Genomic DNA, 12,785 nt, shown 5'->3' with positions numbered 1-12,785 from the left:
CCACTAGACCTGATCAAATCAAGTCTTGCCTGAAAAATTCTCGGGTTTGTGCAGCCTAAAAAATCCCTTTTTAGATAATTTTTTGCTTTGCCTATTAATATAGATTTATGACGTTATAATTTCTATATATTTGATTTGTATGTTTTATTAAATTTTATTTGTTGGATATAATTAATTTTCCTACAAAAATTAGACTTAACGTGCATGGCACGGGCCTTAAGCTAGTAATGATTGATTGTTTTGTCATTAAATTAACACTCTACCTTGATGTCTTCATCTATGTTTTCTACTCAAAACGAAGTGACCTCGAAAGTGAACTTGTTTGGAACGCAGATCATGTAGTTAAGAAACAGTTTGGATATATAGTTAGTTTTAATACACGAGCGTTACCATTTTCACTTTCACCAAGCATGAATCTACAACTCTTTAAAAAGTCCCGAGTGCATTTACTGTAGCGCCAAATTTGCTCCAAAATTATTGTTCCTTAGGAACAGGAAAATGCCGACACTGTCCTTTCCCCCCTTGCTGAAGCACCAACTTTCCAGGGGTAGAGTTGTCATTTAATTCCTTCGTTGCTTGGTGTCCATGTGTTTACTCTCTCTTCATTCATTTTCTCTCTCCTCAATTGAAGAGTTCTTCTTCAATCAAATCAAATCAGAGTAAAGCAAAGCAAGCAAGCAATCAATCAGTAAATTCAACTAATTTGCTCCTCGCAACCGCTGTCATATATAATCAGGTACGTAAATTAACCATTCTCTCAATTTTTCCCAATTAATTTTCACTTCTACTTTAATGGAAACTCCGCAATTCTCCCGTTTTGCAGGCAACCTCGCCACTTCTACCTTTCCATCGATCGCCTCCCTTTCAAAATGGTAATCGCTTTCTCTTCCCCAATTTTACATCACGAAACCCTAATTTCAATGATATCTTAAATTCTGGAATTTGAGGTTGATTTATACTTGTAATTTGCAGGAGACATTGGTTGATTTGCTTGAAGTAGTAGGAAGAAGATCGGGGCTTCCTATGGTTTTGTGTTGTAGTTCTCATGATGAGCTTGATGCTGTTTGTTCAACTGTCTCATCTCTTCCTTACATTTCTCTCTCCTCACTGGTACCACTTCAAATCCTTTCTATTTTGTTTCTAATTTAATTTTCTATATTTTTCTTATTGAATTTGATTATGTTTCTTTTTATTGATAAAGAGATATTTTTTATGGATGAATTATCATACAAAATTTAGGATTAGGTTTTAATTGCTGGATTTTTATGCAATGGCATGTTAGATTTTTTAGGTTAGCCTATTAAATTCCACTTTAATCACATTGCCTATCTTTAATTCTAAAGCTTATGCACTTTACCCTCAATCTCAGCTGTGCTCTTTCTTTAAGCTATTTCAGCCAGCTATGGTAGTGGTGAAGTAGTTAAGGACTACTAAGCAATTGATGTATGACTTGATACAGATGACTTTTGTAGTCCGATGGACTACATTCTTGGCCTTTGGTCGAGCTAAGAGCATGATTAGGTAGGGCTAGGGGGGGGGGGGGGGCTAGAAAAGGAGTTTGTTTTCTTTGTGCTAGATAGTACTTTCCCTGTTAACTAATTCAATTAGACTAAGTTATGTTGGTTTTGGAGATTCAAATGCTGGATTTTGTACTAGGAATTTAATGATCAATGTATTCTTATCTTATATGTTGATGCTTAATTTAGAAGGGAGGTTGAATATTGATAGTTAACCGATTCATGTGCAAGTTTTTGGATGTAAGAGCAATGTATTGCTTATGCCCCCTCTTTTTGGATGTAAGAGCAATTAGAATGATTGATGGTTGAAATTAAACTATATTTGCTTCACTATTTAACGTTATTGGATGTAAGAGCAATTAGAATGATTGATGGTTGTTTCAGATTTTTTTTACTCCGTATTTTTTATTTTTTTGATGTGAAATTGTGTTATCCTATAAAAAAGTTAAAACTTTTAGATTGAGTTTTTATAAAATAGAAAAATAGTAAGGGCTGGGGTTTCAATCTTTCCATGATCTTAGTAGTCTTGATATATGTCACCTTCATCTCCTTGGTCGCCTTGCCTCACCTCTTCACCTCACCTCACCTCACCTCCTCACAATAGCTCCTTGATGCTTTAGTTAATTTTACAGGGTTTTAGCTTTTATAGAAGTTAACAGAATTTTGATTTTTGATATTTATTTTGTTAAATTTACAAGTTGTTTTCATATTTGAATATAGAATCTCAGCTGCATTGGGACAGCAACAACTACCCAGCAATGAGCACCCCTTGCCAGGTGCCAGTGGGCCAAATGTCATCAGATGAGCTGTTGTAATGTTTTTATTTATTTATAATGTTTGCGAATATCAATTTCTCATTCCAATTGTGTTAGTATAGTCAATTTAAGCTTCTGCTATCGTTTTAGCAACTATGGTGATGGATCATCCAGGGCCAACCTTACCGTTATTGCATGTTATTGTTGGTCAGGCTGAAGCTTCTGAAGAGACTGGAGAGAGGTTGCAATCTACTGGAAGTAAGCAGGACCTTGCTCTCTATAGATACGCAGTTAGGTTTTTGTAATACAATTGCTCTGTAACACCTCTTGTCAAAGTTGAGGATTCAAGGAGTCTGGATGTAGCATATGATATGGACCCGAGTTTCCTGGCAGGACCAGCTAACTGAGGTATGTTTGGATTTTCATTGATATGCTGATTCGTACATCATTTTGGTGATGTTAGGAATGACATATGACTATCTGTTTCTGTTTCTATCCATGGGTTTTTTGCTTAAATAGATGACCTGTCAACATGTTGGTTTCCAATTAGGAGAATTTATACCCTTTTTCTTTTTAATTTTAGGTTCTGGGATTTTGGGGGGAAATTGAAAGAAACTTGATTTGGGTTGTATAATTTGGATCATTGATTACAACTAACAACAAATTTTTGTTTTTCTTAGCTGAAAATTTATAGTGTTTAGAATTGTGATTGTTCCTTTTAATAAACAAAATGAAAGCCAAAATAGCAATAAAATCTGAACACACTTGATATTTATCCAATAAAAAGCATATGTTTCTTAGTGGTAAGGAATGGAGTAGGCCATAGGCGTAGGCGGCGACGAGTAAAGTATATGTTTCTTGGATATAAATTTTTTGGATTGATTTTGTATTTATTCCTTTTGCTATTAGAATGAAACCCATATGTTGACTTAGACCAGTGTCCTATTATTGACAGCAGTTTAATTGCTATTGCTGAAAATTGTCCGAATTTGACAGTCTTATTAATTGAAATGTGCTCTGAAATAGGTAATGACAGCATGAAAGCAATTGCTCTAGGCTGCCCCAAACTGGAATCAATATAATGATTCTAATTTCTGACTGAGATTCATTATCTTATATTGTGCAGAAAGTTGAACATAGTAATGTTAGCAAAATGGGGAAGAAAGGAAGATGGTTTTCAGCAAGTAAGAGAGTCTTTGCTCATAGCTATAAGGAGAATGTAGCTAATGTAAGTGAATTCTTTCAGATTCCTTATTCATTGTTTTTCCAGACTCGAAACTTTTTAGTTCAGGCAATCTCTACATTTTGTTGTAGAAATACGGGATTAAATATTTACTTATATCAGATATAATAAAGTTATCAAAGCCACGTGTCAAAAAAAAAAAGTTATCAAAGCCTAATTGCAAAGTCTGGCTTGATACTTGTTCATTGGTTATGTTAAACTGATAGGGAATAGAGAAGAAGAATAAAGAAAGGGATCAGAAATCTAAAATTCGAGATAGTCATTCGTTCTTGCCTTTTGTCAGAGACCTGATAAGTGTCATTTATGTCGCTATTTTTAGGAGTTTTCTAGTTAGTTTTTCATAGTTTTCTATCTTTTTACTTGGTTTTAATAACGTTTTACTACATTTGTCATGTTTGTGTGTGAAATGTCGTTATTGCTCAATTTTAGCTTTTCTTGCATATTTTGGTGGCTTATGACATTAGATTAAACTTTATTGGTTTACACTTATGTTTAGGAACAGTTGGATAAGTTCATTGCTCAAGATTAAAGAAATATAAAACATAAAAGAACAAGTAATGAAGAAATGTGCACTTGATTTGCAAAGATCATACTTCAAACGCCTATATCTTTTGATCTACAAAACATTTTGGGGCGATTCTAATAAGAGATGAAAGCTTATCTCGAGAGCTTTCCAACGACAGGTCATATGCTCAATTCCGATGTAAAACGTGGGAGATATGCTCATTTGAAGCTGAGCAGTTTGCCCAGTCCGAGAGGAGCGGGCGCTCCGGTTCTTGGAGCGGGCGCTTCAAATTCTGCACGCCCGCTCCTCACAGGAAATCCAAAATAAAAAACAGATTGTTTCCTCCAGATTTGGAGCGGGCGCTCCAACCTTCTACACGCCCGCTCCGGCACCTGGAGCGGGCGCTCCACCTCCTGCACTCCCGCTCCTCTACGCGCTGCTCGACTTTTTGCGGAGCTTCCTAGGCAATTTAGTAAGGGCTATAAATAGATTTTTTGCTCATTTTAGAGGGAAAATTCATATTTTTCAGCAGTTTTAGGTTTTTAGAGAGAGAAACTCTCAAATTTTGGAGAGAGAAAGTGAGAGAAACAATGGTTTTCATGGATTTTGGATAATCAAAGGAGGAATTTGATGATTTGAAGATCTCCATTTTATATCAATGAGCATTTCTTACTCTCTTCTCTCTTTATGCTTTATTAATTGCTTTGTTAATCATGTTTGAGTAGATTTCCTTCGACTAGGTGTTGAGTGAAGCTTTGTTATGGTTAATTGAGTTATTTGAGATAAATTTGATGATAATTGTGTGATTAAATTGATTGAATTGATGATGGCATGTTGTTTGTTTTAGATTGGATTGATCTCCCAAGATAGCAAACTTAATTGCATGTTAGTTCTAGTTTGACAAGGGATTGTGAATTAGAATTTATATATTTGATTGCATTTTGGGTAAATTTCTTCTATGCACCTAGTCAATGAGGGATCTAGGCTAGGAATTTGAGAGATTGCTCTTGATTGTAATTAATTCCCATTTTAATTCTTTCTTTGCATGATTGATTATCAAATCGATTCCCATTAACTTGTTAATTGTTCAAAGTGGATCTTTGCCCCTAGTAGACTTTGTAATATCTTGATCTTTATATGTGTGTTAGTGTAGTTGTAGTGTCCACTATCCATAAACCGACTTCGGCGTAGCTTAAGCATTAGATCGAGAACAATCCAACATTATCGTTCCTTGTGGTTCGACTCCGAACTTACCACTAGACTTGTTTAGGGGTTAGTTTAGGATTATAATAAATTTTGTTTGGCCGTGAGGAGGTTAGTCAACGACATAATTTCCCCGCGCTCAAAATGGCGCCGTTGCCGGGGAACGGTGTCAATGCTTGATTGTTTTTGATTGCTTGAGTCTAGGTCTTTGTGTATACTTTTTTTTTTTTTTTTTTTTTATTTTTGCTTGTTTTTGTAAAAAAATGGCAAGTAACTCGTTTCCTCAATATGACAATGAGCCTTTTTGTGAATATTTCAATAGACTTGAGGGATATTTGGACTTTAACTGTTGTAGTCTTTAGGAGGCTTGTGAGATTTGTTATTTTGGTTTGAATGAGCAAACTAGGGATGAAATTGAATGCATGCATAATGGTGAATTTAGAGCATTATCAATTGCTAATGCTTGGGATTTTTATGTTTGGTTTTCTTGGGATGTCAATAATAAGGGTAATTATGATTCTATTATTGATATGCAATGTGTTGATACTTCCAATATTAGCATGAATTCACATGATTTGTTACATGATCCCTTAAGTGAACCTAGAACACGTGATTTCAACTCTATTTTCTCTTTTGTTCATGATGATGAGGTACATGCTCAAGTTGATGCTAATGGTGTGTTTCAATATTCTTCATTATTTACCATGCCTTCTTGTGATGTGCTTCGTTTCCTTAATGATAAATCTCATGTGTTTGATTGTGCCCCCTCTCCCCAATGTGATGTATATGCTCATGATCTTAATGTTAATTTTTCCAATCTTGGTTGTACTTCTTCTTCTCTTGTTGAGCCTCAGCCTTCTACACCTTTTGAATCCCTTATTGCTACTTTTGAATCTCAAATTAGGTGCATTGAGCTTGATAATGAGCTTGGGCCTAGTAAGGAAATGATTCTAAATTCTATGAGAGGTCAATTAGAGATAATGAAAAAGAATGAGGAGCGTCTTGAGGAGGGAAGGAGAAGAAAAGAAGAGTTAGAAAGCCAATTGTCACCCTTGATGCTTGTTTGTGAAAAATCCCAATTTAATGTGTGTGTTGAGGATGATGATGATGATTTTGAGCAACCAAGAGAGTGTGAGGAACCTATTGGTGAGAATATGAGTGATGGTGAAGGAGTTGAGAATGATGAGAGTGTTGATTTTGAAAATCCTAACCCTCTTTCCCATCTTGATAAGTCTCAAGTGCATGACTGTGATCCTTTTATCTATGAGTATTTGGATTCATTTGAGGTTATGTCTAATGTGTTTATTGAGTGTCAAATGAAAACCCATAGCCTTTTGAGTGAGTTCATTAAGAATTCTTCATGGGAGAGAGATGATTTTGAAATTAATTTGCATCCATTCATGCATGACTTTGAGATTTTAGGCTTTAAGGAAGTTGAGGGAGTTGTTGTTCATGATTGTAGTGAAGGGGATTATGTAGTTCCTCTTGGAAGTTGGATGTTTGAGGGAGATCATGATCATGAGTGTTCTTCTTTTGAGGATTCTATGATTGATTTTCATGCTCAAATTGGTGATTTGAGGAATGGTGGTGAAGAAGAGACCATTTGTGAGACCATTGCTCCTATCCCCTTCTCTCATGTCCCTTTTTCAAGGAATTTCAACCATATCCCCTACACTCCTATATCCCTTCCTTCCTTTGTTAATGAGCCTATTGGGGAACCCCTTGCCTATGAAGATTTTCATGTCCCTCATTCGTCTTCTATTGAGGAAAAGGGTGATTTTTCCACCCAAAAAGATTTTTGTGAAGAGAGTTTGCCTTTCTATTCTTCTTCTTATTTTCTTGAATTTTCTTTTGATTCTTCTTCTTCTTCTTGGCAACTCCCTCTTCACTTTCTTTTGCGTGCACTAATCTTGGTGCATGCCCTTCTTATATCATTTGCCTACTTGTTATCTTATGAGATGTGTAGTAGTGCATTTGACAAGCTCTTGCGATCGTTGCAATATTATTTACTAGAGCGGTCAAGCTTGGACCTTAAGCAAGCCTTTCTCGGGAAGTAACCCGTGTTTTATTGCTTTCATTTTCTTTTCTTTTTAGAATAGATTTTCTCTCATGGAAATGTTTGTGTGCCTTTTGCTAGGTACATAACTTGATATACTTTGGTGCAATGGTTTGGATCAAGAATCAAGGAAGTTTGGCACCACAATTGCTAGCATATGGAAAACAAGATTCAATTCTTGAGAAAAGTGGCTTTGAAAAGTTTAATCGGGTCATTTGCGGGTATATACACCCACCTAAAATCCGGTAATATCTTTCCTTGCTCTTTCTCCATTGGTTGATACCTAAAGTGGCTTTGAAACAGGACATATGTTGGGTTGTTGGATTAATCTCCTTGTTTTCCTCTCCCATGGATTATTTGATTTATGATTGAGTGTATTGTCTCATTCAAGCTTGGGGGAGGGTATTCTATCATGTTTGGTGGGATGTTGATTCATATATGCCATGCACATTTGTATATGCATTTTCATGTTCTTTATCTTGAAAATCACAAAAAGATTTTTGTTTCTATCAAGGCAAATTTGCAATGTGTTTTCTTTTGCTCTTGCTTTGGATATAATACTTTTGGACTTGTGTTCTTGAATGGCTTTCTTCCTAAATTTTAGAGGTGTGCACGGTTTGAGAATGTGTTAGGTTGACTCTAAGATATGGTATGCTAAGGTAGTTCTCTAAGAACATTGGGACCATGAAGCTCTAGTTCACTTGCTTGTGGTAAGATGGAGTAGCTCTCTATAGTGGATATGAAATCAAGAGTTAGTTATTGCTATCCCTAGTAAGGTATAATTGTTCAAGCCTTCATCATACTTTTTTGAGCGGCATATTTGGATCCTTGGCTATTGCATTCTCATATCTAGAACTTGACTTTTAGCTCCCAAGATCGCGACTGAGCCACTTTAGGGGATGACAAAGACATATCTCTTTTTATAGGATTAATTTTCAATTTTTGGATTTGGTTTGCATTTGCCCCTCTTGCTAGTCCCTTTGACCCATATACATTCTTTTCTCTAGCCACATACAAGCCTTCAAGCGTTGGTTTCACTTTAATTTCTACCTTTAGTTTTGTGAAGCAATTTTGTTTTCGAGCTTGTTTTATTGTTTGTGGTGCAAGTTTAGAATTATGAGTTCATTTGCAAAGCAAGTATGTGTCGTATATAATTTTGTGCATAAAAGAAAATGCATTTTGAGAAAAAGCCGTCCAAATTTAAAAGAGGCAAGGACTTAAAATGAAAAAAAAAATAGTAAAAGCTTGGAAAAAAGAAAATATCGAAAAAAAGGGTAAAGAAGAATGTAAAGCACAAAAAAAGGTTTTGTTATTGTTGTTTTCCCTGTTTTGTTATTTTGTGTTAAATAAGCTTGGGGGAAAGTTATTTAATAAGCATACTTGGCACTTTTGTTTTGGAATCGTTTGGATCTTGTGGAAGAAGTTCCACCCGTGCTTCACATAGGTTTACCACCAATTTCAAGAGTTCTCCACACCTTTACTCTCCTAGCTTATATGTTACAACCTTGAAAGTCCTTTTGATCCTAGAGGGTTAAGTCATTCAATGATGGCGGGAAATAGGAATCAAGCCTATAGAGCGAGTTTGCATAGCCAAGATGTCGGTAACCTTCTCAATGTTTTTAATTTCTTATTTATTTTCCGGTTCCTTCTGGAATCATGAGAAGCTAACTTGAAAGTGGATTTGAAACTAGTAGAGAGAACGTGGTTTGATTGGTTGGAACAAAAGGTGGAATGTGTTTCCTTTAGTTCTCTATGCTTAGCATATGTTATGTTTCAATCAACCTTGGACATCTTAGAACGTGCATACCTTTATTATTTTAGAAAGATTGACATTCATTAGTGTTTGTTCCATCATAAAAGTCCACTCTAGAACGCTTGTAACTTTTCTCTTACTTCGATTTATTTTATTTTATTTATTTATTGCTTTGCCTTGATTTTTGTCAAGAGTTATGGGTTAAACTCTTAGGACACCCTTACGAGAGCTTACTCGTCCTCTAGAGCAATCTAAGGGGTTTAAAGTGCTTGATGCATACGCTAAATGTATTCGTGATTCCTACGAAAGTGAGTTAGTGTATATTCTTTCCCTTCTAGTTTTCTTTGTTTGTATAAAATGCATCACATTCCCTTTTGTTTCTTTTGTTTTGCTCGAGGGCGAGCAAAAGTTAAGCTTGGGGGAATTTGATAAGTGTCATTTATGTCGCTATTTTTAGGAGTTTTCTAGTTAGTTTTTCATAGTTTTTCTATCTTTTTACTTGGTTTTAATAACGTTTTACTACATTTGTCATGTTTGTGTGTGAAATGTCGTTATTGCTCAATTTTAGCTTTTCTTGCATATTTTGGTGGCTTATGACATTAGATTAAACTTTATTGGTTTACTCTTATGTTGAGGAACAGTTGGATAAGTTCATTGCTGAAGATTGAAGAAATATAAAACATAAAAGAACAAGTAATGAAGAAATGTGCACTTGATTTGCAAAGATCATACTTCAAACGCCTATATCTTTTGATATACAAAACATTTTGGGGCGATTCCAATTGGAGATGAAAGCTTATCTCGAGAGCTTTCCAACAACAGGTCATATGTTCAATTCCGATGTAAAACGTGGGAGATATGCTCATTTGAAGCTGAGCAGTTTGCCTAATCTGAGAGGAGCGGGCGCTCCACCACCAGGAGCGGGCGCTTCAAATTCTGCACGCCCGCTCCTCACAGGAAATCCAAAATAAAAAACAGATTGTTTCCTCCAGATTTGGAGCGGGCGCTCCAACCTTCTACACGCCCGCTCCGGCACCTGGAGCGGGCGCTCCACCTCCTGCACGCCCGCTCCTCTACGCGCTGCTCGACTTTTTGCGTAGCTTCCTAGGCAATTTAGTAAGGGCTATAAATAGATTTTTTGCTCATTTTAGAGGGAAAATTCATATTTTTCAGTAGTTTTAGGTTTTTAGAGAGAGAAACTCTCAAATTTTGGAGAGAGAAAGTGAGAGAAACAATGGTTTTCATGGATTTTGGATAATCAAAGGAGGAATTTGATGATTTGAAGATCTCCATTTTATATCAATGAGCATTTCTTACTCTCTTCTCTCTTTATGCTTTATTAATTGCTTTATTAATCATGTTTGAGTAGATTTCCTTCTACTAGGTGTTGAGTGAAGCTTTGTTATGGTTAATTGAGTTATTTGAGATAAATTTGATGATAATTGTGTGATTAAATTGATTGAATTGATGATGGCATGTTGTTTGTTTTAGATTGGATTGATCTCCCAAGATAGCAAACTTAATTGCATGTTAGTTCTAGTTTGACAAGGGATTGTGAATTAGAATTTATATATTTGATTGCATTTTGGGTAAATTTCTTCTATGCACCTAGTCAATGAGGGATCTAGGCTAGGAATTTGAGAGATTGCTCTTGATTGTAATTAATTCCCATTTTAATTCTTTCTTTGCATGATTGATTATCAAATCGATTCCCATTAACTTGTTAATTGTTCAAAGTGGATCTTTGCCCCTAGTAGACTTTGTAATATCTTGATCTTTATATGTGTGTTAGTGTAGTTGTAGTGTCCACTATCCATAAACCGACTTCGGCGTAGCTTAAGCATTAGATCGAGAACAATCCAACATTATCGTTCCTTGTGGTTCGACTCCGAACTTACCACTAGACTTGTTTAGGGGTTAGTTTAGGATTATAATAAATTTTGTTTGGTCGTGAGGAGGTTAGTCAACAACATAATTTCCCCGTGCTCAAGACCCAAGTAGCATTGAGAATACTTTGGTGGTTCAAAGGGGGCACCAAGTTACAAAACTTGAGCAACCAAAGGGAGAACCTCCGACTCCACCAGAGCAACCAAAGGCAAAACCGCAGAACCTCTGACTCCACCTCAGCAACCAAAGACAGAACCTCTGGCACCACCTCAGCAACCATAGACATAACCTCATCATGTAACTCCAATTTGATATTTTTATAGCTTCTCTAAGTTACAGAAGATCTAAAAGGCAAAGAACTATATCTTAAAGCTTCTGAGTTGCTCACAAGGCTTGAAAGAAGGGCTATATCTCCGTCGGATGCCTGCCAGGTCTATTCACTTCTTCACCAGCAAGTATGGTAAAGTCTTAACAAATTTCTGTGTAAAAACTAGCGTGTTTTTATTTTGTTTTACCCTTTGTTTCATCAATCAACAATGTCTTCTACTTGTCTTGTTCTTAATGTGTATAATCAACTCGCTGCTAAAGCTATGCAACTAAGGCTCAAAAGGAAAACATGTAGAAGCTGAGAAACTTCTGGTGAGATTCTTTGACATTTTTATTTCTCTAACTTCAATGGTGTATCCTCCCTCCCAAAAAAAAAATTATGTATTTGAAATAGAAGGTAAACACTGACAATTTGGGTTAATTTGCAAGCTGTTACAAGTTTAGTTACATAACTTGATATGTGAGTAGCTGATATAGATTATAATATGGCATTTATATAGGATAAATCTCAAAATTATGCTATAATGAGGTCAAGTATCCTACTCTTTTTTGCCCATATGTTTTTCTTTAATATAAACATAGTTTTCTTTATTTTGTAAGCTATAGAGTTTTTCTTAAAGGCTTTGCTTTAACTAGAGCTGTCCATCACCAGAGAGAAGCTGAAATCAATAAAGTGAATCAAGATGCAGGGGAGAGATTAGTGAAACTAAGAAATGATGTTAGTTTGAGCAGGTATACATTACATCATTTCTCTTTTATATTGTTCTTATTCTTACTTGAAGCAAAGTTGACTTAAAACCCTTTTGGACATTGTCACAAACTAAGATAATTTATGTTTTACTTTTGTTTTATTACGTACATCTTTTTATACCATAAGAATTTGTGATGTGAGTTGCTTTAGTAAATTGTTATTATTAAGTAATTGATCTCCGTTATAGAAACTAACATTATGCATATATTACATCACTTATTAGCTAATATTAAATGTACAAAATGGCATTGATTATCTATTTTGTAAAATTATGCCAGATATCCTTAATTATGAGTTGTATGCCATGTCGATGATGTGAGAATAGATACTTGATGGACACATCAAACACCATTAAGATTAAAATTATTTGGTAATAAAAAGAAATGATTCTCTACAACAGTATAAGGGATTTCAAAACAAAGTCTATAATTAATGAAATTTATAGTTCGGACTTAACAGAATCTTCGATCCTTTGACATTGACATATGCATTATTAAAAGATACAAAATGAGAATAGAAGCTTATAATTTCTAAGAAAAGAAGATAGAAGCTTTAATTAAGAATAGGTGTATAATATATGATCCAATACAATATTATTAGATAATTAAAAGCATCATATTTATATATAAAAATTGTGGTAGAAAGTAGCAACGGTTTTTGATAAAAGCTAAGGTATGTTGTTTGTTAGTAATTAGATTAGTAGTTTCTTAACACCAATACAAGAAACTAAGGTGGATTCTTATGTCCTTAAGATCCATCAAGAAGACAATAATTTTTTTGGTAGTTGC

The 12,785-nt window shown here is 35.1% G+C and overlaps 1 protein-coding gene across 4 annotated transcripts; it reads left to right on the top strand.

The window, feature by feature from the left end:
* The first annotated feature begins 372 nt into the window (after positions 1-372).
* Positions 373-12,172, top strand: LOC145567369 (uncharacterized). 4 transcript variants are annotated; one of them, XM_081626633.1, is made up of 9 exons: positions 373-736; positions 824-872; positions 973-1,110; positions 2,238-2,328; positions 2,485-2,680; positions 3,399-3,500; positions 7,361-11,379; positions 11,508-11,558; positions 11,899-12,172. In XM_081626633.1, exons 5-7 carry the CDS (start codon positions 2,639-2,641, stop codon positions 7,526-7,528), a joined length of 312 nt encoding a protein of 103 aa, XP_081482759.1. In that variant the 5' UTR covers positions 373-736; positions 824-872; positions 973-1,110; positions 2,238-2,328; positions 2,485-2,638; the 3' UTR covers positions 7,529-11,379; positions 11,508-11,558; positions 11,899-12,172. The 4 variants fall into 4 exon arrangements, 2 of the variants coding, with proteins under 2 accessions (XP_081482759.1, XP_081482758.1); XM_081626632.1 differs by having other exon boundaries at positions 7,361-11,558; XR_014095570.1 differs by lacking the exons at positions 7,361-11,379; positions 11,508-11,558; positions 11,899-12,172 and adding an exon at positions 4,018-4,278 and having other exon boundaries at positions 391-736.
* Positions 12,173-12,785: the final 613 nt, after the last annotated feature.

Source organism: Chenopodium album, chromosome 11 (assembly GCF_948465745.1).
Source record: "Chenopodium album chromosome 11, dcCheAlbu1.1, whole genome shotgun sequence".
In the NCBI taxonomy this organism is placed as follows: domain Eukaryota; kingdom Viridiplantae; phylum Streptophyta; class Magnoliopsida; order Caryophyllales; family Amaranthaceae; genus Chenopodium; species Chenopodium album.
The sequence above is the reverse complement of the archived record's forward strand: the minus strand, read 5'-3'. Positions and strand labels throughout refer to the sequence as shown.